Consider the following 26,627-nt stretch of genomic DNA (forward strand, 5'->3'; position numbering starts at 1 on the left):
AAAGGGATTCTGGTTTAGAGATTTTTCATTTAACCATTACCATATCACAAGAACACTGCTTACATGTCATGTAAAAAGATAATTTTTGCAAGAGTCAAAATAGGTTCTTTTACTTTAAAAAAAGTCTCACATCTAGGGGCGCCTGGGTGGATCAGTCTGTTAAGTGTCTGACTCTTCATTTTGGCTCAGATCTTGATCTCATGGTTGTGAGATTGAGCCCCACCTCTGGCTCTGCGCTGACAGCAGATTCTCTCTCTCCCTTTCTCTGTTTCTCCCTCACATGTGTGGTTGCTCTCTCAAAATAAATAAATAAACATTAAAAATTTTTTTAAAAAAGTCTCACGTCTAATATCAGTTTGATAGTTTTCATTTGTTTAATTTTCATAAATTAACTTTCAGAACTATATATATAGTTATAGTTATAGTTTTATATATATATATAGTTATAGTTATAGTTTTATATTTATAGTTATAGTTACGTATAACTATAATGAAACATGATTGTAAACTGCACCTGAATTTAAGAGAAAAAGACTTTTGGGTGCCTGGGTGGCTCAGTCAGTTAAGCATCCAACTCTTGGTTTTGGCTCACGTTGTGATCTCATGGTTCATGAATTTGAGCCCCGAGCTGGGCTCTGTGCTAATAGTGCAGAGCTTGCTTGGGATTCTCTCTCTGCTCTTCCCCTGCACATGCACTTGCATGTTCTCTCTTTCTCTCAAAATAAATAAACTTAAAAACAAAAACAAAAACAACCTCTCAGAATAGGCCTGATTTCCTATACACATCAGGATTTAATAAAATACTGTTAAGTTGAAGAATATACAGGTAATGCCTTTTGTTTGTTACCTTTGTAAATAACAATGTCATTGACATTTGCATATTTTAATTAAACCGGATTTACTCTATCATTATGCTAAATATTGTTAGTGTATGATGGCCAATTAATTCTATGTCATTGACTTAAGAAGTCACATTCATAAACAGTCATGTTGAGGTTTGTGATAATAGTAATAATGAAATAATAATTCATAATGTCTTACACTGGTAATTGCAAGTGGGTGATTTTTGCAAGTCTTTGTTCATGTGAATATTTACACTGTTCTTTCAAATGAATCTGTAAGTCAGACATGAAAGTTAACACCTCACTCACCTTTAAATCTTGAAACACTATTTCTAACAAATAGATAATTTTACTGTGCTTACTTTTAATAAATATTTGGTTGATGATTAAAGCAACTGGAAGCTTTCCCATAAGCATGGTCTTTTCTTTGAGCAACAGCTATAAGCTGTCTCATAAACACTTGCTTCTCAGCTGAGGAGCAATCCATTCCATTTGTTCCTGAGTCAGGGCTATATCAGAAGTAATTTTAACATCTGAAGAAAATTAATCTTGTAGGTGTTTTCTTTTTCTTTTCAAAGCTTTTTGGTTCTCTTGTTACCGAAACCCAAGTTTGGCTGCCCATCTCTCAAAAGGCCAATATTCAAGAGATGAGTTTTGATTGGAAGGGAATAAGAGCTTTATTCAGGAGGTTAGCCACCTGGGGAGAAGGTGGACTTTTCTCCAAAAGCCAACTCTGAGGTTTCTGCCTGGCCCAGAGATTTTGAAAGGGATTTAGGGCAGTTAATCGGTTAAGGGAGTGCAGTGGTCTGTGACAATTCTTGATTACTTGCAGCCTCAATGGTGCCAGCTATAGACTTTATCACGGTGCTCAGAGGTTGTGCAAGGGGGTCTGGTTCTTTGGTGTCCAGGGCGGTGCAGGAGAGCCTGGTGTCATGTCAAATTTCTCTTTGTAGGAGATAACGCATGATCTATAAGCATACAAAAAAAAAAAAAAAGATTTAGTTCATCAATCATGTGGGCTAAGGGTGCTTGCCAAAACTTATAGGACTTCAGGTTGGCCACAGGGGCCCGGGCAGCATCAGTCTTAGGTCCAGGTTTGGGAACCATTATGAAATTTGTCTTAGTGCTGGCACTTTTTTGACACATCTTAGGAGTTTTCTATTTTTGCCCATCTAATCTTGAAGTTTGGTCCATTCTCCAATTCTTTAGGCCACTAGTTGCCAATTTCTACTTCCAACTTTTCCTCTTATGAGCCTGTTTATTCCACTTATTTTCTCAAACTTACTTTGATTCTGCTATGTATCATATTCCAAATTTGATGTGTTCTTTTAAAGTCATGTCCTGTCTTAGGTCAGAACATCCTCCTCTAATTTTTCATAGAAAGAGTACTGCATCAATCCCAGTTTAGGTACAGATTATCTCCACCTTTCAATCCTCTCTCTGCCTCCTAGCATTCTGATGTTTTGTCAACATCTGTTTCTTTTCATTTGATAATCAAGTCTGAATACAAAATTTGAATTTTTAAATTTCAACTTTGAAACCAAATGCAGGGAGCAAAGAACTACCTCCAGGTCAAACATTTTTTTGTGATTGTGTTTCATCAACAGGCTGATTCTGAATGTGTATGTAATTATGTGTAGAGAGGTACAAATGAAAATAATGAATGTGTGAGCTAATTAATTGTGGCATGTCAATTACCTTTGAGTTTTCCACTGTTCATGCCTATGGAGAAAATGGCACTTGATTAGTTTAAGCATCATTTGGGGTTTAGTCAAAGAAGATGGATCTTCTCATGATTTATCTCATGCACTAGTTACTTCTTCCCAAAGCACCTATAGGTGTGTCTTCTAGGTGCAAAAACCTAGCTGCAAGGGAGTGCGGAAAATGTGATTTTTAAGCTTGACATCCTCTGTGTTACAGGAAGGAATGTCAGAAAGGGGTTTGACTGACTGAAGAGCTAATATCTGCTACAACTTAAAAAAAAAATCATAAATAGAATTCCCAAGAAAATAGTGTTGAAAAGACAATCACCCAGTTTTACTAATGACATTTAAAGTAGCAATGATAAATTTTGTTTTGCAAAAATGATTTGTGTGGATAGGATACATGGTAGAGAAATTGTGAAATATTTTAAATAATGGGTAACAACTATAGGATAAGATCAGAAACTTGAATAGGTTTACCATACCCTTTAATAAAGCCATTCCTAGCTACAGTGGAAAACATAGGAAAAGTAGATGGTATGAAGACATTCATAGACATTCTCAGGACCACAAATGAATAAATTTTGAGCCGGCATGGATGTCTTTAGTAATTGAAGTGAGATTAAGTTTACAAAATGAGAATAAGAAACTAGTAGGGAGACTGGACTATGAAGAATGAGAAAACATTATAAATTATTACCAAATAAGAAATAAATTAGAAATTTAAAGGAGAGATTGAGGGGCACCTGGGTGGCTCAGTCGGTGAGTGTCCGACTTCAGCTCAGGTCATGATGTCACAGTTCATGAGTTCGAGCCCTGTGTCAGGCTCTGGGCTGACAGCCCAGAGCCTGGAGCCTGCTTCAGTTTCTGTCTCTCTCACTCTCTCTCTCTGCCCCTCCCCTGCTTGTGCTCTGTCTCTCTGTGTCTCTGTCTCTCTCTCAAAAATAAATAAAAACATTAATTTTTTTTTTTAAAATAAAGTAGAGATTGAGACAAATTTCATTGCAAAATATATTTTATCATCTGTAAAAGGTATTCGTTACTATCAAGGTTTAGAGAATCCGTTCCATATAACTCTGATGTGAGTTTTCCTTCCTCCCCGTCTCCTTTCCTTCGGTTTTTGAATAAAAACCTGTCCTTTCATCAGTGGGACACTGGTTCTTGTATCCACTTTATTTTTTGCTTTCTCAGGTCTGGCTTTTATCTGCTAAGGCATGAGACTGCAGACCACAGAATCAGAATCAAGGGCGACAGGTAGTGGTGGTGGTAACTGGATATAAATAGGGCTCGGTCATCTTTATGTTAAAACGTTCCTCAGGTAGTCCTCATTGCACATCCAGGGTTGAAAACTGCTGCCAAAGACACATATAAAAAAGTCTAATATTCTCTTTACTGAATTCAGGAGGAAAATGTTCATATTTCAAACATGTCACAGTTCAGCATATACAAATCAATTTCAACAAGTGTTTAATTCCCTCTGTTAAAGCCACAAGGGAATGTATAATACATTTTAGAGAGCTACCTTTAAAAAATATATATTATTTTCCTCTTTCAGTTTTAGTGCTTATAGAGGTGAATCACACAGGTATCTAGAAAATCAGACTGTCCGTAAATATCTGTTGCCTGATTGCTTTCTTTATGTCAACACTAATTCTAGAAATACTTTAAATGCATTAGCAGACTTTCTTTTCCTTATAGCCAAGTACTGTGAAATATCTTACACTTATTTTATAACCTTCTCTTGTCCTTCAATCTGGGCATACTAGATTTTAAATATTATTATAAAGTCTGGGGAATTGAATACTGTCATTTTTCCTTAGGAGTATTTTTTTTTTTTTAATAAAAGTAGTTCATGCTTTTGTCCTCTAAATTACGTAGGCATCAGTTTTTTTTATAGGGCTTTTATTTAGTATTTGATCCTTTAATGCTGTGCCAGAAAAAGGAAGGAAATTGCATTTTATGACTGTTAAAGTAGGTATTATTTTTGGTTATATTTAATAGAAGTATTTGCACTTTGGCAGAGTATGCCTTCAAATATTAGTGAATATAGGTATGCCTACAGGACATAACCTTTTTCTCATGGTAAAGCACATACTATATAATCTTTTTATGATTTAAATATTTACCTTTAAAGTAAGTTATTTTATTGAGCAGCACAGTCAAATATATATTAAATGTCAACATTTATGTTTAATTCTCTTCAATTTAATGTGGGGTTTTTTTTGTTTGTTTTGTTTCTTTGTTTATTTTTTTGTTTGTTTGTTTGGTTTCTTTACTCTGCAGTCTGTTCATCTTTACCTATGCTAATATGCTAGTAACTATAAATTTCTCCACGTGACTCGGTATGCTCTGGGAAAAAAAGTCTCATGGACAGATATAGATGGATGGATAGATAGATAGATAGATAGATAATTTTTTTAAACACTCAAATATAGGTCATTGTATCTTACTACATGTATATTCTCTGAGCCTCACTCAAAATGTGAGATGGGCAATTCTCTAAACTATGCCTTATAGACTACACTGCCAAAGAAGTTTACTACTTCTCCAGAGCTCTTGTCTCCTTCTTAAGAGAACTTGGAGATCAAGGCTTGTTTGCTTCCCTGTGCCTGTCTTTTCTACATAACATGGGAGTATCTATGTTTAATAATTTAAATACACCTGAACTACTAAGGTTTAATATAAGTAGCTCTATTGTGAAGACTCCTATTAATCACCACTCCTTCTTCCCATCTTTACTGTTACCACCTTTGCTTTGATACTTTGCCTTATTATATGACCTACAAAACATTGTAAGTGCAAATCAATCAATGTGATATATCACATCAATAAGAGAAAGGATAAGAACCATATGATCACTTCAATAGACACAGAAAAAGCATTTGACAAAGTACAATATTCATTCAGGATAAAAACCCTTCATAAATGGTTTAGAGGGAACATACCTCAACAGGGTAAAGGTATATATCTGAAAATCCCACAGCTAACATCAACCTTAATGGGGAAAAATTGAGAGTTTTCCTTTAAGGTCAGGAACAAGACAGGATGTCTGCTCTCACCACTTTATTCAGCATAGTGCTGGAAGTCCTACCCATGGCAATCAGACAACAAAAAGAAAAGACATCCAAATCAGTAGGGAAAAGTAGAACTTTCACTATTTGCCGATGACATGAGACTCTATGTGAAAAGACTCCACCAAAAAACTACAGTAAACTTGCAGGACACAAAACCAATATACAGAAATCCATTGCATTTCATTATTATTATTTTTTTTTTTGTAATTTTTTGTTTCTTTTTTCGGGAGAGAGAGACAGAGATTGAGGGAAGGGGAGGGGCAGAGAGAGAGGGAGACACAGAAGCCAAAGCAGGCTCCAGGCTCTGAGCTGTCAGCACAGAGCCTGATGCGGGGCTCAAACTCACAGACCACGAGATCATGACCTGAGCTAAAGTCGGATGCTCAACCTACTGAGCCACTCAGAGGCCCCTATTCTGTTGCATTTCTATACACAATAATGAATCAGCAGAGAGGGAAGTTAAGAAAATAATCCCATTTACAGTTATACCAAAAATAATAAAATACCTCGTAATAAACTTAACAAAGGAAGTAAAAGTCCTGTACTCCGAAAACTATAAAGCATTGATGAAAGAAACGGAAGATGACACAAACAAATGGAAAGATAGTCCATGATCATGGATTATGAAAACATAATTTTTCTAAATGTCTATACTACCCAAAGGAATCTATGTATGTAATGCAATCCATTATACCAACAGCATTTTTCATAGAAATGGAATGAAAAATCCTAAAATTTGTGTGGAACCACAAAAGAGCTCAAATAGCCAAAGTAATCTTGAAAAAGAAAAACAAAACTGGGGGTATCACATTTCCAGACTGTAAGTTATATTACAAAGTGGCAGTAATCAAGACATTATGCTAATGGCACAAAAATAGACACGGAGACCAATAGAACAGAATAGCGAGCCCAGAAATGATCCCACAATTATATGGCCAATTAATCTTCAATGAAGCAGGAAAGAATATCCAATGGGAAAAACACAGTCTCTTCAATAAGTGATATGGGGAAAATTGGACAGCTACATGCAAAAAATCAAACTGGGCCATTTTCTTACACCATATACTTAAATAATTCAAAATGGATTAAAGATCTAGCTGTGAGATCTGAAATCATAAAAATCCTTGAAGAGAGTACAGGCAGTCACTTCTCTGACATCAGCCATAGCAAATTTTCCTAGATAGGTCCCCTGAGACAAGGGAAATAAAAGCAAAATTAAACCAGTGGGACTGTATCAAAATAAAAAGCTTCTGCACAGAAAGGAAACAGTCAACAAAACTAAAAGACAACCTACAGAATGGGAGAAGATATTTGCAAATGACATATCCGATAAAGGGTTAGTATCCAAAACATGTAAAGAACTTACAGAGCTCAACACCCAAAAAACAATCCAATGAAAAAATGGGCAGAAGCCATGAACAGACATTTCTCCAAAGAAGACACACCCAGATGGTCAACAGACACAGGAAAAGATGTTCATCATCACTCATCATCAGGAAAATGCAAATCAAAACTACAGTGTGATGTCACCTCACACTTGTCAGAATGGCTAACATGAAAAGCACAAGAAACAAGTGTTGACGAGGATGTGGAGAAAAAGGAACCCTCTTAAACTGTTGGTAGAATGCAAACTGGTCTAGCCACTGTGGAAAAGAGTATATGGGGGTGCCCCCAAAAGTTAAAAATAGAACTACCCTATTATGCAGCAATTACTGAAAGATATACAAAAACCCTAATTCAAAGGGGTACATTCACCCCAATGTTTATTGCAGCATTATTTACCATAGCCAAGATATGGAAGCAGCCCAAGTGTCCATCGACTGCTGAATTGGTAAAGAAGAAGTGGTATATGTAAACAAAGCAATACTATTCAGCCACAAAAAATGAATGAAATCTCGCCATTTGCAACAACATGGATAGAGCTAGAGAGTGTAATTCTAAGTGAAATAAGTCCGGCAGAGAAAAACAAATACCCCATGATTTCACTCAGTAAAATTGAAGAAATAAAATCGATGAACATATGGGAAGGGGGAGAAAAAGAAAGAAGGAAACAAACTAATATGGAGGGAGGTAAGTAGAGGATGTACTAGATGGGTGATGGGTAGTAAGGAGGATAGTTGTTATGGTGAGCACTGGGTGTTGTATGTAAGTGATGAATCACTGAATTCTACTCCTAAAACCAATATAGTGCTGTATGTTAACTAACTAGAAATTAAATAAAAATTAAAGACAGAGACAGAGACAGAGACAGAGAGAGAGAGAGAGAGAGAGAAGAGAGAGAGAGAGAGACCAAGAAACAGACTCAACTATAGAGAGCAAACTAATGGTTACCAGAATGGAAGCGGTTGGGGGGATGGCTTATGTAGGTGATGGGAATTAAGAAGTACACTTGTTGAGATGAGCACTGGGTGATGTATGGAATTGTTGAATCACTATTGTACACCTGAAACTAGTATTATACTGTGCATTAACTAACTGGAATTGAAATAAAAACTTTAAAAACGCTGTAAAATCGGCTGACAAGAAATTATCCAAGTGTTTATCTTGAGTTCCATTTCACATGTAGTTTTCTATTCCCCCATTTAATCATCTGTTTGATTGCTTTCTCATTTCTTGATGGGTATACTTATTTCCTTATCAATATTTATACATACTTATTTGTTGTTCTTCCCCTGATAGCATGTGTACCTAGGAAAATACATGTCTTCTGTGGGTGAAAAGAGAGAAAAGACTGTTAATGTTGTAATCTCTATTATGATAGCTTAGCATATAAAGAATGTTAAATATTCAGGAAGAATTCTTTTCATCATTAACTGTTTTCTTAGTAGTTATCAATTACATTCTGGGAGATATTTGTCTCAATATGTATTAAATATATAATTGTATGTTTTCTCAAATCTTATAATTTTTACCATTATGAACTTTATATCTATCTGTATATCTATCTATCTATGTATATCTATCATCTATTATGAACTTTGTGTCTATCCAGAGATACCTATATCTCTGGAATTTCTCTACATACCTTCTAGGGACTGAATTATTTCTCTTCTCCTCCCATACTTTATAGTTTACCTCATTGCAATAGCACTTCATGTGATGGCTTAAGAATCATATTCTTTCTTTCAAATGATTCAGTTTATTACCATATAGACTTTTGTAATTATACTTAATATTTTTAAAGAGAACTTTAACTCATCTTATGATAGTACCCTCCCCTATCCTAGCACTTCTGAAAATACTTCTCAGATTTTTTTCTATTGGCATTATACCAGATTATAACTCTGTTTACTTAATAGAATTCTAGCCTTCACTGCACATGGATGAGTCTCTTTGAAGCACACTTTTTCAGTAATGAAAACTCACTGATTTTTTCCCCTTTTCATAGCTTTTTTCTTTTATTACTCTATTGATCTTTCAATATCTTGGAAGTTTAAATCCTATATTTTTATATCATGTGTAATTCATTTGTTTTCTAGTCTAAGACACTTAATCAATCTTTACCCGATTACAACATTTCAGCATTGTTCCTATTCTTTTCACTTAGGAGTAGTTATTCTCACTTGCTCAGGGGTATCCTTTTCAATGCCTGCTTCCTAAATCTCGCATAATCCCTTTGGATTTTGTCTTTTTATAGTGACCTCACTTTATAAGGTTTTTGTTCAGGTAATGTACTTGAAATGAAGCGAACACTTTATCAGTTCTACTTCGTTGTTTCTTTATTTCTTTAAAGATTTGCCTCAGTCAAAGGCAGAGACAGAAAAAATATTATGGTTGTAATACTTCTTAACTAGACTAGAAGGTTGGGGATCTGGGGTGGAAACCTTTGGGAGTAATACTCGTTGTTTTAAGTACAGCAGCATCTGTCCCTTTAAAAATCATTCTGCTTTTAAAAATAAAAACCTGCTTTTAAAGGAGCAACTACTGATCTTCATGTATTTCTTTTTTTTATAAAATTCTGAGGTCTTTTCTCTCCCATGTAAAAGTATTACAGAAATGGATGTTTATATCTCTGTCATTCTACAGCTGGTGCTAAATCAGGAGCAAAGTAGCTATTAGTGTTATACCTCAAATATAGTCTCTTTTTGTTCTGTACATTGGTGTCATTGATGTCAAAGTTTGATATAATTTGATCAGATGCTACTTTGTGTCAGTTTACAGATTTATTTTCCATAGCCAGTATGTTTAATCTTTTCTTTTAAAAACATTTTTTTTTTTAATAGTGGCTTCATTTTTTGACAGAAATACTTTAACTGTTTCTACTCAAGCATTGTTACTGGATTCCACATTGGAAAGATTTCTTGTTTCTTATGAAAGAAAACAAAATGAATTGTAATGCATTATTTTAAGATAAAAAAATCCACACAAAGCTAAAATAATGAGAGTCAATGAAAATTAAACAGTAGGTTATTGCTTTCAAAATTCAACTGATTTCTGTTTTTTCTTAGTACAGCTACTTGGAAGGATATCACAGGTTTTTTTTTTTGTTTTGTTTTGTTTGGTTTTGTTTTGTTTTTGTCTTTTGTATATTGTCTCATACTGCATAACATAAGAGCCCAGAGACTTAATCTAATCATTTACTCTCTTTTCCATTTACCTCAGTCTCTGAACAATGTGGATATAAAGTGCATCAAAAGATATGATAATTTTTTGTTATTATTATTTTTTTTAATTTTAGTTCCAGTGTAGTTGACATACTGTGTTATACAAGTCTCTGGTGGATACTACAGTGATTCAACAGTTCCATATATTCAACATATATTCAACATATTCAACATATATTCAACAGTTCCATATACTACTCAGTGCTCATAAAGATGAGAGTACACTTAATTCCCTTCACCTATTTTACCCAATCTCTCACCAGCCTCCTCTCTGGTAACTATCAGTTTGTTCTCTGTAGTCAAGAGTCTGTTTCTTTGTTTGTCTCCCTTTCTTCGTTCATTTGTTTTGTTTCTTAAATTTTATATGTGAGTGTCCTTCTTTGTCTCTTGTGACAATCTTTGTTTTAAAGTCTATTTTGAAAAAAAAAAAAAAAAGAGTGGCACCTAAATGACTCAGTCGGCTAAACGTTCGACTCTTGGTTTCACATCAGGTCATGATCTCGCGGTTTCATGAGTTTGAGCCCCTCTTTGGTCTCTGTGCTGACAGCGCAGAGCCTTCTTAAGATTCTCTCTCTTCCTCTCTCTTTGCCTCCCCCACTAGTGCTGTCTCTGTCTCAAAATAAATAAACTTAAAAAAATATCAAAAAAATAAAGTGTATTTGTCTGATGTAAGTACTGCTACTCTAGCTTTCTTTTCATATCCATTTGCCTGATAAATGTTTCTCCACACCCTCACTTTCAATGTGCATGTGTCTTTTAGGATGTGATAAATTTTTATGATGATCGTGTATGCACATGGCTTATGTAAGGTTGTTTGATTAAATAAAGTTATGATATAAATTATCAAACAAAAAATGGAGATATCTAACATGTATGAACTTTAGTATTCAGATAAAATTAACAAGATCTTTTTAAAAATTCAAATAACAAAGTTAATGTTTATTTGGTACCCATAGTGGTCTCAGTTTATAAACAATGGTAATGTCAGTTATAGCTCATATATAACCCTGATTTGTATAATTTTACCAATCAAATATATGTAATTTTATGAAGGATCATCTATAAAATAGTTGCATATTATAGGTTTATTATAAATGGAAAACTACCTTGATACTTTTATTGATATCTTGTTTTTTCCCTCAATTAATTGAAATATAAACTCAAAATTCACAATGAAATACGTTTAATATCGGGTAGTGTTTCTAAGATCCCTAATTGAAAATTCAGAATGCAATTTCTTCAATAAATATTTTTATTATTATTGGCAACTGATTATTGAAATAGTCTCATCTCTGTTTAATGAAGCAAATATATCAGATACAAGGTAGAAAAAATAGCTCTCTAGCCTTTGCTTGTGGTGAATTCAGAGCTTTTATTTCCATCATGTAGAATAGTTCTTTTTATTCAATCTCTGAATATAATTACATGGGAGTAGACTAGAAATAAAAACTGTGTATTAAAAATTTACTTTTTTTTTTTTTTTTTTTTTTTTTGTGGGCTCCTATCAGTTCTGAAGCTCAACAGCATTTATTCTGAAGGAGTTTACTTTTCCTGGGAATCGTCAAGGAGACTAAACCTCATTTAGTGAAGGTTACTGAAATGCATTGGTATATTTTTTGGGAGTAGGCAGTTAATAAGATAAAATGTGTTATTTAGACTATTCATTAAAATAACTTCATCTTTTAACTCTTTCTAGCACTGACAAAGCTTAGCTAAATTTAAATACATTCCATTTTATTCTTAAACTATGATTGCTTCTAATGTTTTCTTCCTAATTTAGTTTCCTGTGGCTGCTGAACAAAGTTCGTGGCTTTAAATAGTAGAAATTTCTTCTTTCACAATTTTGGAAGCCAAAAGCTCAAAGTCAGTATCATTGGTCTGAAATCAGGGTGTTGGAATGGCCACACTCCCTCTGGAGGCTCTAGGGGAGACTTTCTTCCTTGTCACTTCCAGCTTTTTGTGGCTGTTGGCACTGTTTGGCTAGTGCCTGCAACACCCCAGTCTCTGCCTCCTTGGTCACATTGCTTTTTTCTCTTCTGTCTATTCATAGATATCCCTGTTTCCCACTTATAATGATAAATGTGATTTCTTTCTTGGATAATCTGGTTAATGTCTCCATTTTAAGATCCTTTTATCATATCTGAAAAGATCCTGGTTTTTTTTGTTTGTTTTGGTTTTTTTTTTTTGCCACATAAGGTATCATTCACAGATTCCAGAGCGTAGGCTGTGAACATCTTTTGAGGGGCCATTTTTGAACCTCCCAAAATGGCAAAGTGATTCATTCTTATATAATCTTGGTGAATCTTAAAACTGATCCAAGCAGGAAGAACAAACAAAACTGAAAAAAAAATGTATACTCCTACATCATTTTTCAACAATGATTCGTAGTAAAATTTTTGTTGAATTAAAATGAGATGTAGAAGCTGTTTTTGAAAATATATTCAGCTATTTTAAAGTTTTAATAATTCTATGTGTTTGTTTAAGATGATATTTATTTATTTATTTATTTATTTATTTATTATTATTATTTTTTTAATGTTTATTTATTTTTGAGACAGAGAGAGACAGAGCATGAATGGGGGAGGGTTAGAGAGAGGGAGACACAGAATGTGAAACAGGCTCCAGGCTCTGAGCTGTCAGCCCAGAGCCCGATGCGGGGCTCTAACTCACAGACCGCGAGATCATGACCTGAACCAAAGTCAACCGACTGAGCCACCCAGGCGCCCCAAGATGATATTTATTTATACTATATTATTTGTATACATTAAAACATTTCCTCAGGATTCTGCTCACTGATAGAATCATCACATTCTCCTCTGGAATATCACTTATTTTCCTACTTAATTATGAATGGTGACTACCTTTTCTAAAAATCTGGTTTTTTAAATTTTTTTTCCATGCACTTCTAAAAATTACTTAAGAATAAATTACAATATATTTTCTATGTATGTACATTTTTCTTTCTCTGTACAAGTATATGTATTTATATATACATATATATATATTTGAGTAACATTTTAAACACATGCAGACAGAATACTGATATTCAGCATTATACATTGGTATGACTATAATAATATATATTTCCATATATATTAATACATAACATATAATATGTCAATATATTTTATTATATTTATATATTTTTATATATAGTATTAATTTAGATGTTCTATAAATTAGAGATAATTTAAAAGTGAAGACAACATTGCTTTGTAAATTTGCTTGGTTATTTAACCTGTACCCCATTAAATAGTTATTTTTTTAAAGTTTTTATTTACTTATATTGAGAGAGCAAGAGAGAGCAAAAGAGAGCAGGAGAGGGGGCAGGGTAGAGAGAGGGAGGGACAGAATACTAAGCAGGTTTTTGTATGGTCAGCGCAGAGAACGACACAGGGCTCGAACTTATGAAGTGTGAGATCATGACTTAAGCCAATGACAAGAGTCAGACACTTAATCAACTGAGCCACCCAGGTGCCCCACTAAATGGTTATTTTTATAAATATCTTTTAAATTAATGCTCCTTGTACACTTTTTTTTTTAAGGAAAAGTTTACCACGTATCACATAGTTGTAATTTTAGTAGTATAATTTGGGCAAATTGAATTATAATATTCAACATGTCTGTCTTTTCTCTTGGTCTTCAACACATTCATTCATGAAACCCAGAGTTACATTCAATACCATTCTCCAGAGTACGCTAACACTTCCACTGTTTTTATAAGCAATTGTTGACCACCTGAGGAGCATGTTATGTCAGTAATTCTTCAGTCCATAGGAACATTATTCTCTGGCAAGAAGCATTTCAACAGATACTCCTAGAATGAATGAACACACACACACACACACACACACACACACACACACACACACACATTTTTTTAATTTTTTTTTATTTTTATTTTTTAACCTTTATTTATTTTTGAGACAGAGAGAGACAGAACATGAATGGGGGAGAATCATAGAGAGAGGGAGACACAGAATCTGAAACAGGCTCCAGGCTCTGAGCTGTCAGCACAGAGCCGGACCTGGGGCTCGAACTCATGGACTGCGAGATCATGACCTGAGCTGAAGTCGGATGCTTAACCGACTGAGCCACCCAGGTGCCCGACATTTTTTTTTAAAGATCTTTTCTATTTTACCAAACTTCCTTACATTGTTTATGTCAGTTCTAAATGACATTTTCTAAATAAAATTTGACTGCATATAGTCAGTAAGTCAATTTGGCTTTTGCACAGGTAGAGGTTTCTTTTATACTTGTTTGTTTAGTAACATCTTTTGATGGCAGCTTCCCATAAGTCAAAGAGATAATTTGGCTTATTAAAAAATGAGCCTGCTAATACTTTATAATCTAAGAAAATGTTATAATTTTTAAAAGTATCTATTTGCCCTATAAAAACTTCATCACAATATTATCTTCATTAGCATATTCCTTTAAAGTAATTTGATATATTTTTGGAGTTTTATTTCTGACACTGTCAATATATTTAAGGTACATAATATGCAACTTGACTAGCACAGCTCTACAAATGTATATGCAGTTGTATAAATGTATTGACAGTCCTTATTTGTTTCTGATCAACAAAGTTATATAAATGAAATGAAGTAATATGTAGAAACTCCCAAAAAAAGCTGCTAATAATCTATCCATAGCCAACTATCAAAATATTTTTTTTCTATTTGTTTAAATACTTCAGTCCATGGGTTTGTATGCATTTACATTTGGAAGATGCAGCCCATTCTTTTTCATAACTTGAAAGAATATTCTTACAACCTTCAATATAATTCATTGCTACAGTTTTTATAGCTATACATTCTTCAGTCATTCACTCTGCCAATAAAAGTAACATGAAGGTCAGTAGACAAGGATATAGTTCTTTGGACACATTTCTGATTACTTCCATGGCAAGTTTCTATAATTAGAATTGCTGAGTCATTGAGAATTTTTGAAAAATTTTTTTAGGCATATTGCCAAATTGCTCCTCAGAGCTTTTATACTGTTTTACACTTATACTAGCAGTGTATAAGCCTTTTAATTTGATAGTCTCAAGAGAATTCTTATACTTCAGCTGTTAGACTTATTATCCTTGAAAGATCAATTTGGCTATCTGTTTTCAGTTTGCTATATACCATATGCTATTTTGAGGTTATAAATTAAGTGATGTAAAGTCTTATCTCATCATCTAAAAATCCTTTTATCTGAATCTGAACTCATGAGAGCCAAAATCTAGGTATTGCACCTCCCCAAATGTGTGCAAAACTTAGTTCAGAAAGATTATATTCCTTATTCGTTGGAACTTCTCTCAAGTTAGATTTATTTAGATTTCTTATAATACTCTTAGCTGATTACCACAACAATTTAAGGACAGCAAATGAAAAAAAAAAAAAAAAAACCAAGGTGAGGTGGCTTCTACAGGTGAGTGCTTAGGAAAAACTGAAGTAAGAAAGAAGCCTCCAAATCAGGGGCCTAAAGAAGAGATTTTACTTACCTTTTACATAATGATCACAGATAAGTATTTCAGATTTGATGACAAGCTTTGCTTTACATGTCATTGAAGTACCTGGGTTATAATTCTGTTGCTGAAAAGGAAAGAGGCAATTGGATATTTAAAATTTTCTACCCTAAGTAACAATACTAATAGACTATTAGTGAGGGAAGAAATAGAACTTTTGGAAACAAGAATATTGAGGTCACTCAGTGAATGATAAATAATCCTTTGTCAGGTGTAGAGTTTGATTTTACCGTACCTACAAGCTTATTACTTGTTACTATTTTATGGAACCTGGCAGAATGCACAGGACTCCTGGGTCAGAGACAAATGATTTTATTAGTAACAGCAGAGTAAACAATATGAGCATCATATTTGCATTGGTTATCTTTGTTTTCAAATCCCATGGGTGACACCACACGGTCCAGATGGATGCTGCTGACACAGTTGGTTTGCATCATAGCTCAGGAACATTCATCTTGGGGAATCCATTCTTTTATAGCAAGCAATAAGCAAGCCTATTCTGTATCTTGAAGGCAGACATTATCTCATTCCTCAGGGTAGCATGCCACAAACACAACTCTGAGAAATGGCTTTTGTCAGTAACTGTCAGGGCCTTGCATTCTTGGCCTACCCAGGAAAATATGTAGGAATATTAGAGACCCACAGAGGGACTGTTCCTTTCAACATACATCACACAGTAGCCTCTGAAGGCATGTGTACAAGCAGTGTTCTAATGATGTTGTCTAAAGACGTGTACAAGCAGTGTTCTAAAGAATGAAAATTATGTTTAGCATGAGGAGATTCTTGATGCCAGCTACTTAAAGTTTCAAACATTCTCTCTGCCAACAGATACCTTTACAAATAATTGTGGGTTCATGATCATCCTTTGCAGGGACTGTGGAGCCATTTAACAAAAGAGAGAAAAGACAGATGGGTGGATTAGGCAAAGTGCTATTTATTGAAAACCGATTTCTAATATTTTACTTTCCCATAGCTTGTACTCAGTTGATGAGTGAGAAAAAAGTAATATGCTTTAAACATATTACTGTTATATATTATACCAGAAATTCATGTGGCTCAAGGGACATATATTTTTGGGATGAACTACTACTGAAGTGGATTAATCCTATTCATTTTTTGGTGATAATGATTTGAATGATAGAAATATTTGGCTGTCATTGGCTTCAATCAGTGGATATAATAATAATGAAGGAAAAAGAATCTTGTTCATCTAAGTTAGATATTCCTTTTCACCACTAACCTGCCCCCTCCATCATAAATCAGGATTTATTATTTATTTATTTTTTAGTATCTGTAGGAAGTGCAGTGGTTATCTGTTAAGAGTAAGGAAGTGAGTATCAGAGGCTCTGTGTTCAGCTTTGGCTCTGCTACTCGGTGACTTTGGGACTTTTGGCAATTCAATCTCATGTAATATTTAGGTTATAAAGTTTCTCTAGAATCTAGTAAGATATGATGATGAAAGTCCTTTCTAAACTGTAAAGTATTATACAAATATTTAATTTCTAATGATTATGCACACTAGACTTTTTACTATTAAAGGAGACTGAAGAATATATTCTCTCTCAATGCTAATGTTATAGCTCCTAATCTGAACAATTTTCATCATTGTATACCATCTTTTAGAAGGTTTAATTAAAAAACTTTCTTAAAAAGGTACCATTTCATTCACTTGGAAGCTCTGCTCATGTGACTCACTTTATTATCTAACCTTGTTGATCAATTCAAGGTCCTTTATTTAGTATCCTCTCTAAAAGGGTGGATTTGCATTTTATTGATTTTTTTTATTAGTGATAATAATAGGGATTCTATTGACAAATATAGGAATGAATGTTTAAAGGGGGAAATTATTGGTTTAATATGGTAAAGCATACTTGGAATAGGGTGCAGAGGAAGTTGAAAATGGTGGAAAATATTTGCAGGGTGGTATCTGTGTGTGTGTATGTATGTATGTATGTATGTATGTATGTATATGTGCCTGTGCACAATACAAATGCTAATCAAAATCCATTTTTCTCCTTTATCTTCTTGAAAATTTTATGATTGCTATGAAAAAGAAATGCAAGAGATGGCAATATAGCTCATTACTTTTTTTTTAATACAGTAAGATTATTTCTTCTTGATGATTAATTTATTGACAGTAGCTTCCAAATAATATTCTTGTTTTTTTTTTTTTACTATCTATTTTATGTTTACTTTAATTAAGCACTCTAATGGTTGGTTGGCAATGTTGGCAGTTGCCAGAGAATCATAAAATATTTAAGTTGGAATCTACTTAAATAATCATATACTAACAGATGAGATGAGAAAGTAAACTCCATAGAATTTAAACATTTTTAAGGCCACACATCAGTGTGGTAGTTTAGATTCTTAAGACCATTCCTCCTTTTCTTAATTGTAGCAGTGCTCATAAACTCTTAGGCATTATCTTAGAGCTTTCGAAGTATTTTAAAGCAATAACATCTCATTCTCTTTTTAGGTAGTTATTAGGAGTAAAAGTGGAGAGATCTTGTATCGTATTTCACCATGGGCGAAGTATGTGACTCGTGAAGGTGAAAATGTGAATTACGATTGGATACACTGGGATCCAGAACACCCATATAAAGTGAGAACAACAAATCTTTAAATAAATGCTTGTTCCAATATTTCTAGGAAAATTAATTTTTATTTTTATAACTTTTATAGTAATGTTCAACTTCTCTCTTCTCTGCCAGTTTTATATTTTACATCATAGTGTACCCGATATGCTCTACACATTATCAGAGTCCATCATCTGTAGCCAGTAGAATATAGTAGTGAGTTCTTGTTTTATCATGTGTTACTGAGGTTAGGAGAAGGGAAAAAGAAAACTAAATCTCTACATACTGACCTGTAAGGGATACTGGTTTTTTTTTTGTTTTTTTTTTAAGCCACAATTTCTGTTTCATCATGGAATCTTCAGTGAGGTAATATTTCTTATTGTCATGAGTTAGAAGCAGGATCAATGTCCTTAGGAACAAGGAATAGGGAAGATACCTCGTGAATATATTATTTAGGGTTATTTTCAAGGTTTCTATGTATGTTTGAACTCACATCTCTGTCTTTTAAGTTATTGGAGCATGTTGATAAATGCTTTGCATTTGATAATTATGTATGCATTTTAAGCTCTTATGTTTTCTTTAAGGCTCAATGATAAGGTGTAAGCCATTACATGATTACTCTTTTCAAACAGATCCATTAATATGGTTCTAAAAAGGAATTTACTTTTAAGAGAAAAATTTAATGGATGTAGCCAAATGCCTTTTATATGCAAAAACAGTTCCAAACTGTTCGACTGAGTTGATTCACCATTCCATTTAACATGCTAAATCAGATAGTATCATACCTGCATTTCTGATCTTATTCTTTATGTAATTTTATATTCTGTAGTTTAAGCATTCCAGACCAAAGAAGCCAAGAGGTGTAAGAATTTATGAATCTCATGTGGGAATTTCTTCCTATGAAGGAAAAATAGCTTCTTATAAACATTTTACATACAATGTACTACCAAGAATCAAAGACCTTGGTAAGTAATAACTGTGATTTTTATTCAGATAAAATTTTAATGAGTCTGTTCTCTTATTAGAAAAGCTAATTACAAGTGTCTCTTTTTTTGTGTTAAGAGATTAAATATGTAATAGAAATGCATTTTATTTTAGGCTTCTCAAATTGCCCTGTAATAGTGATAGCATAGAAAAGAGAAATGGAATAAGATAGAGTGTAAGAATTCAAGATATTATTCCAATTTCAATTTTAAGTAATGTGAACTGATGGCTTCCAAATTGTAGATAAATATGTAAGCATAATTACTTTTCTACAGGAGAGAACTTTTATCAATTTAAGTGGTCATTGATTATAGCATGTTCATTTTAGTCTGTTAGGGGAAAAAATCATATTTTTTTTAAGGTTACTGGAACTCATATTGTATCAGAATCTAAGTATATATAGCTCCAGTCTGGATGACTTACTTGACAGATATTTATGGTACATCTTTCTGAGATACATCGTTCTAGATGTTTGTATGTTGGACTGTAATGACATAGATTCTTGTCTTCATGGGAACAGCCAGGAGAGTTAATAGTGTACTGCTGAATTATTGATTCAGTATGCTTTAAATTTGTTATTTTTCTTTTTATAGGTAATGCCTTTTTATCATTTCACAGCATATTAGCACCTGCTCCAACAGCTAGGCAGGAAGATAAAGTACATTTAATTATTCTGCTTCTGGTAGGCAGTCTAAACTTTGGCTAGAAGAAAGGTTTGCAACTCACTGTTAAAGTTTTTAGTTGTACATTGCTGTTAATTATCTGCAATAGTACAGTCAAATTCGTGAAACCCAAATTAATTAAATGTATGAATAATTTAATATTAATTATATTTAATAGATATTATATTTAAATTGTTATATTTGAGATGTGCTGCCACTTCATACTGTAGTACATTGTTTATGACCCAGATCTTGCAAAAGGTTGGACAGAACAAGGATTCTCTTCTTCTCATTGTTGTGCAAAAGTTGAATAGCCCAGTACTCAGAACATAAATGAATCGAAGAATGAGTAATGCCATAAAATTAATAATAAAAACTATATTGGAGCTTGATCATAAGAATGATTTTTATTTTATAATAGAGAAACTACAAACTCTGTATTTTGTTATAAGATATATAATTGATTTATGCTATCTGAGCAGCAGTTTATACACATATTTCTATCATGATGGAAATATGATAAAGTGAATGAGGTTGTTTTCACAATGAAAAAGCCAGGAATAATAACTTCTCAGAAGATTATGAAGTATAGTTTATGTTACTCTTTAACCATGAATCTCTAATTCGGAATGTGACATTGCAGTTGTTCCAAAATTAATTATGTACTGAAATATGTACATGAGAAACTATATTGACATTAATTGGCCTTTGAGGACAGAGTATTTTCTATGTATATTAGAGAAATGTAGCTTTCAAACCAGTCAAATCATATTTGAAAATTTTGCCAAATTTGAAGATGCAAAAAATATTTCATTTAGTTATAATTTTAAAAATCACAGGTTTCTTCTTTGATTATTGGCTTATATTAAAAACACATTAGTAAATACTTTTAAGGTTCTGTGTGGCTATGCATGCACACATACAACTTTGGAGCAATTGTATAGGTAGAAGAATTAATGCTGGCTTTGTAATAGCTGCCTAGTGGAAACATGGATTTACTGGATATCTTATGTTACATGGTAGAAATAATTGAAATATAAAGAAAAAGGTAAAATAAAAAGTATATGGCATGCAACTGGTTACTTTTATTTAGCTTTCATAATCTTCACTGTGAATATTATAAGTGCAACTGAAGTTTAGCATATGTAGATTGCCATCTTTAATATTCTAAAGTCAAATTAAGAGTATATTTGCATATCATTTATTACTTGTTAAAATGAAGACATTTCAAATAACTAGTTAGAGTACCACTCTCAAGAACTAACTGTCCAATTTTGTATTAGAAGGTCAGACAAGTCAAAGATGTTAAAGAAGTAGAACTTTTCAAAGTGATCAAATCCTTTGTATGTAAATGATCGTATGTAAAATTTAATGTCCTTAGAACAAAGATGCTGTGTGTGTGTGTGTGTGTGTATTTCTTTTTCATTTATTTTTTTTTTAATATTGCTTTTAATTTCTACTTGATCTTTGCCTATATAGGATACAACTGCATTCAGATGATGGCAATCATGGAGCATGCTTACTATGCCAGTTTTGGTTACCAGATCACAAGCTTCTTTGCAGCTTCAAGGTAAAATGAAAGTCTCAATTATAACCATTTTTATTTGAGAAAAATAAAAAAATAAATAAATAAAGTAATTTTTACATTTTATGTGATATTGTTTTGTAATCTATTTGGGGGTTAACAGTTTATCTTTTTTTTTTTTTTTAACTACAATCATAGACTCTCTTTTCATCAAGCCTTAGTGGCTAGCCATGATTCAACATTGCTTTTCATGAAATGATTTTTGTTAAAAAGTATCCAGTTAACATGCTGAAATTGTCATGCATTTGGAGGCCCAAGTCTTAATCAGAAAATCATGCCTCCTGGAAGTCATTATTGCCAGAGCTCACATCCTTTACTGGAAAGAGATTGGCTTATGTAGGAACATTACTGAGAAGGCTCTTGGTAGGACATATTACTGCCCACAGAAGGATTGTCCTTCTTTCTGGGCTTAAATCCAAAGAATGTGGATCTCTGGGCAGAAAGACAACAAAGAGTCCTATGTAATTGAAGAGGTATTGACCTGAACATGTCCAACATTGTCTCCATCTCATGGAACTTACACTGTTGTGGCATATAGACATCAATCCAATAATCATACATATTGGTTTAATATAGACATCAATAATCATACATACTGATTTCTATCTGTAATAAAAGCTAGGAAGAAAATGACAGGGTACTATAAGAGCCTAGAATGAGGGGTCTGATCAGTTTAGATTAGATCTGAACTGATGTTGAGACTGACATATAAAACATAAGTAAGAGTGAACTGGGGGAGGAGTAAAGTAGGAATAAGGAGATAGTTTTTCTGGCATAGAGAAAAAATACTGATACTTTTACCTGTTTCTCTATATATTCTCTAGTATAGTGAATAAATTACCTGTATTTGTGATCTCTAAATCTTTCATTCCTCTCCTTTCTTGAGCTCATTCCGAGTAGGCTTTTCTCCTCTTCGTTGAAATTGCTTTTGTCAAGTATACTGATGACCTCCACACTGTTAAGTCCAACGATCAGCTATTATCCCACTTGAACTGTCAGCATTTGGCACAATTAATTACTTGTACCTTGTTAGGACATTTTTCTTTCCTTGGTTTTCAGGAAACTATTATTCTCCTGTTTGTGTATTTCCTATCTCTTTACTGCTTTTTTTTTTTTTTTTTTTTAAATTTGCTTTGCTTTTTTCTGACCACTAAATATTGGACCTCCCAGGGTTCAGCCCTTGGTTCCATTCTCTTCTGTATATGTATGATGTACGTTGAGGGTCTCATCAAGGCTCATCCATTCTTATGCCTTAAATATACTTTACATTATACTGGACTCTTCCCTTTCTGTACCTGCCTATACTCAGCTATCATAAAACCTAACCACCTGTAACTTCAAAATGTATCCTAAATCTGGCTTCTTCAATTGCTACCATCCTGTTCCAAGTTGCCATTATCTATAACCTGGATTATTTCAATAGCTTTTTAACTTGTCACTCTGTTTCCTCTTGTTCTTCCACCCCTTCCCTAGCCTTCTTTCCTCCATATACATGGGCTACTTTCTGCATGGTGACCTGACTAACCACTTTAAAATAATGGTCAGATCATGTCCCTCTCTTGCTCAAAACCCACTAACAATTCCCTATCTCTTTCAGTGCAAAAGTCAAAGGCCTTATATTTCCATAAGACCCCATGTGTTCTGGGTCTTGGTGGACTCTCGGGGCTCATCTCTTTCTGGATCATTACACTCTGGCTACACTAGCCTATTTGCTATTCTTCCAGTGTTCCTAGCTTATTAGCTTAACTCTGTCCCCAATACCCTTTATGTCTGGATATCCTATCTTTTAGATATTCACACACCTTGCTCCTTACTTCTTTCAGGTCTTCCCTTGAACATTGCCTTCTTCATGAAACTTTCACTGATAACCCTGTTTAGAATAGCATACCTGCCCTTTCCACCAGTGGCTTTGCTTCATTTTTTTCTTTAGAGAAGTTAATGCTATCTGACATCCCCCATGTTTTGCTTATTTATTTGTAGTCCTCCAATCCTCCAACTAGAATATAAATTCCATAAGGGCAGTGATATTTATTTTGTTCACTGCTGAATCTCAGAGCATAGACAATTTCGTGACACATGGTAGATGGCTTAATAAGTATTTGTTGAAAAAACAAATGAATGAAAGAGATTTTAAGGCTATTTATTTACTGAGCATGCTGTTCATTGTTCAAAAAGGCTGGGATAAGGAGAGAAAGGGGTAAAGTGTCCTAAATCTAAGTTATTGGAAGGAGCCAAATTAGGCAGTGCAGTAGGTCCTGATAATGTCCACAGTCTTCATCCTAAGCACAATGGGAGTATAAGTATGACTTCAGGTAGAGGATGAAATGATCACATTTTCATTTTTTAAACATAGTTCTTGCTGCCCAATGTAGTTGACTACCAGGAGACCTGCGATATACTAAGCACTGTACTGCATCATGGGAAACCAGATAGTAAGAGCCTCTGCCCTCAAGGGACATATGATGTAGTGAGAAAGTGAGATAATAAATAATTACAAGGGTGATTGGGTGATTATTTACTTAAAGAGTAAAGTTGATGCTATGGAAGGCCAATATTGAGATTTTACATAGGTTAAGAAAAGCCTTCCCTCTTAGAGGAGTGATTTTTGTTTTCTTTTTCATGCAGACTAGAAAGCTGCTATTAACACAAACACATGTGCCTTTGAGCTACCCATGTTTTCTGCTTGGGTGGTGACAGACATGGCCCATCCTCTTGGCCTTCTGGCACCTGAAGGCATTCCAGTTTGGGAATAAGTAGGTACAAGAGGGATGACCTCACTCAAGATACCAAGGACATTGAAAGAAATACTCCAAGAGACTGCCATTCCAAGCATACATACTCACAGGAATGGCCAGGTTTATGAACAGGGATTACCATGCTCCCCAGGCAAAATAGCCTTGGAAAAGAAAGTCAGAAACTCTGAGTTTAGAGAAACAGAGTTTACTACCTACTGGGGCGTCTGGGTGGCTCAGTCGGTTAAGCATCCGACTTCAGCTCAGCTCTTGATCTCATGGTATGTGGGTTCAAGCCCTGCATCAGGCTCTGTGCTGACAGCTCAGAGCCTGGGGCCTGCTTCAGATTCTGTGTCTTCCTCTCTCTTCGCCCCTCCCTCACTCATGCTCTGTCTCTCAAAGATAAATAAACACTTAAAAGAAAAATAATTTACTACCTACTAACTCAAAATGTGAATTTTCATTGGGATATGAATCTATGTCTAATAGCTGGATTTTAATTATTTTTTATGGAATGCCTTAAAATTTGTTTACTAAGAAATACTATTCCACTTTGACTTGTACCCAAGTATTATGTCATAGTGCGTTTTCATATTTAAAGTACCTAGTACTGCACTGGTAAAACAAATGATACACAGTAAATGGTTCTTTGATTTAAATATGATATGATTTTGTTTCTGCTTTATTCTTTAGCCGTTATGGAACGCCTGAAGAGCTGAAAGAACTGGTTGACACAGCTCACTCAATGGGTATTACAGTCCTCTTAGATGTGGTGCATAGCCATGCTTCAAAAAATTCAGAAGATGGATTGAATATGTTTGATGGAACAGATTCCTGTTATTTTCATTCTGGACCTAGAGGGAATCATGATCTTTGGGACAGTCGATTGTTTATCTACTCCAGGTAGGTACATGTAATATGGAAATGTTTTTACTGAAAAAATATTTCAAGGAATATTGCTAAATTCATTGTGTGTGTAGTCTTTCACTGGTATACAACTTGTTAAGCTGATTTTTAAAAATTACGTAAGGAATGTTTACCATACATATAGACTTTCCTTGTTTTGAATAGCCCATGTATTTGTGGTAAGTTTCATTAAATTTCAGTTTTACCAATCTTAGGCCACTTAAAATATATTGGTTCTATGGTCACTTAAAATGATTTATATGAATAATTCTTTAATATCTAAAATAATACTTTATGAAGTTGAATTAACTGTAGCAAGTCTCCTTTTAGTAGAAATATATATTGTATAAAATAAGCAATTTTTTAAAATGTTACTTCATATTGTGCTATCTTAATAATATTGCCATATTCCTGATCACAGCTAAATTAACATAACTTTAATAACAAGTAACATTTATTAGTATGTAATATATCAGGTATGATGCCAAGTGTTTTAGCTATATTAGCTACATATTTTACTTTCCTTATTCTGCGTAACAACTCTACTTACACCTGGTAAGTTCTATTGTTAGCATCATGTTACATAAAGGTAATCTAAAGTTTATTGTTGAAACAGTTAAGATTAAACACATCTCTGACTTCTTTTACCGTTTAAACAGAAGGGTGTTTTAGGTGATTAAATCTAGATAGCTTCATAGGGCAAAATATTTTAAAATATCAAAAATACTCTGTATCCATTATTGATTATAAGTGAAAATATAATGAAAATATGCTGTCAGGAATATAAAAAGTAGCAGAGTATCAACATATAACTAACTTTTTATAATAAATATTTTTGAAAGAATTTAACGAATTTTCTTTTGTATGCTGCATTATACATAAACATACATGTATCTGGATGTTTATGTATCTGGATGTATCTTGCTGTAGCAAGTACTTTGACAAAATGAAGGTTTCTAATTTTTCAACATAAATTAGATGACTTTCATATGGAGGAAATTGTTTTGCTTTGCTCTTTCCTGAATGTTATACATTGTTTTATATTTCATAACTGTATAGGAATCACTCATGCCAGATGAAGGAGCATAACATATTAGAAAAGACACAAGAGGTAGAAGCATGTGGCAGGGTTCCAGGCCTAGTTTTGGTCTGGAACAAATCGATTAATCATTCTGGTTCTCAGGTTTTTCATTATAAGAGGAAGCAGAGTTTGGGGGCTAATACAATTCCCTTTGTAAAGGTATTTTGTATCTGTGTCACCTTTTTGAACATTGCTTTTCATACTATGGATGTATAACAAGTAAAAAGGACTGAACCCATGCTAATTCTGTGATATAACTCCACTATTGAGAAAATCTTGTAAAAATAGTTTGTGGGCAAGAGATACAATTAATTGTACTCTCTGGTTCATATCTGGATGAATAAGAGTTGACTCTGTACTATAGAA

At 33.6% G+C, this 26,627-nt stretch overlaps 1 protein-coding gene across 1 annotated transcript in view; it reads left to right on the forward strand.

Moving 5' to 3' along the window:
• GBE1 (1,4-alpha-glucan branching enzyme 1) overlaps positions 1 to 26,627 on the forward strand; it is a 266,770-nt gene that overhangs the window by 109,601 nt on the left and 130,542 nt on the right. The window contains exons 4-7 of the mRNA XM_047875374.1: positions 18,212 to 18,337; positions 19,141 to 19,276; positions 21,437 to 21,527; positions 24,968 to 25,177. Coding sequence (XP_047731330.1) covers positions 18,212 to 18,337; positions 19,141 to 19,276; positions 21,437 to 21,527; positions 24,968 to 25,177 — 563 coding nt within the window. The remainder of the gene's footprint in view (positions 1 to 18,211; positions 18,338 to 19,140; positions 19,277 to 21,436; positions 21,528 to 24,967; positions 25,178 to 26,627) is intronic.

Source organism: Prionailurus viverrinus, chromosome C2 (genome assembly GCF_022837055.1).
Source record: "Prionailurus viverrinus isolate Anna chromosome C2, UM_Priviv_1.0, whole genome shotgun sequence".
NCBI classification, from domain to species: Eukaryota; Metazoa; Chordata; class Mammalia; order Carnivora; family Felidae; genus Prionailurus; species Prionailurus viverrinus.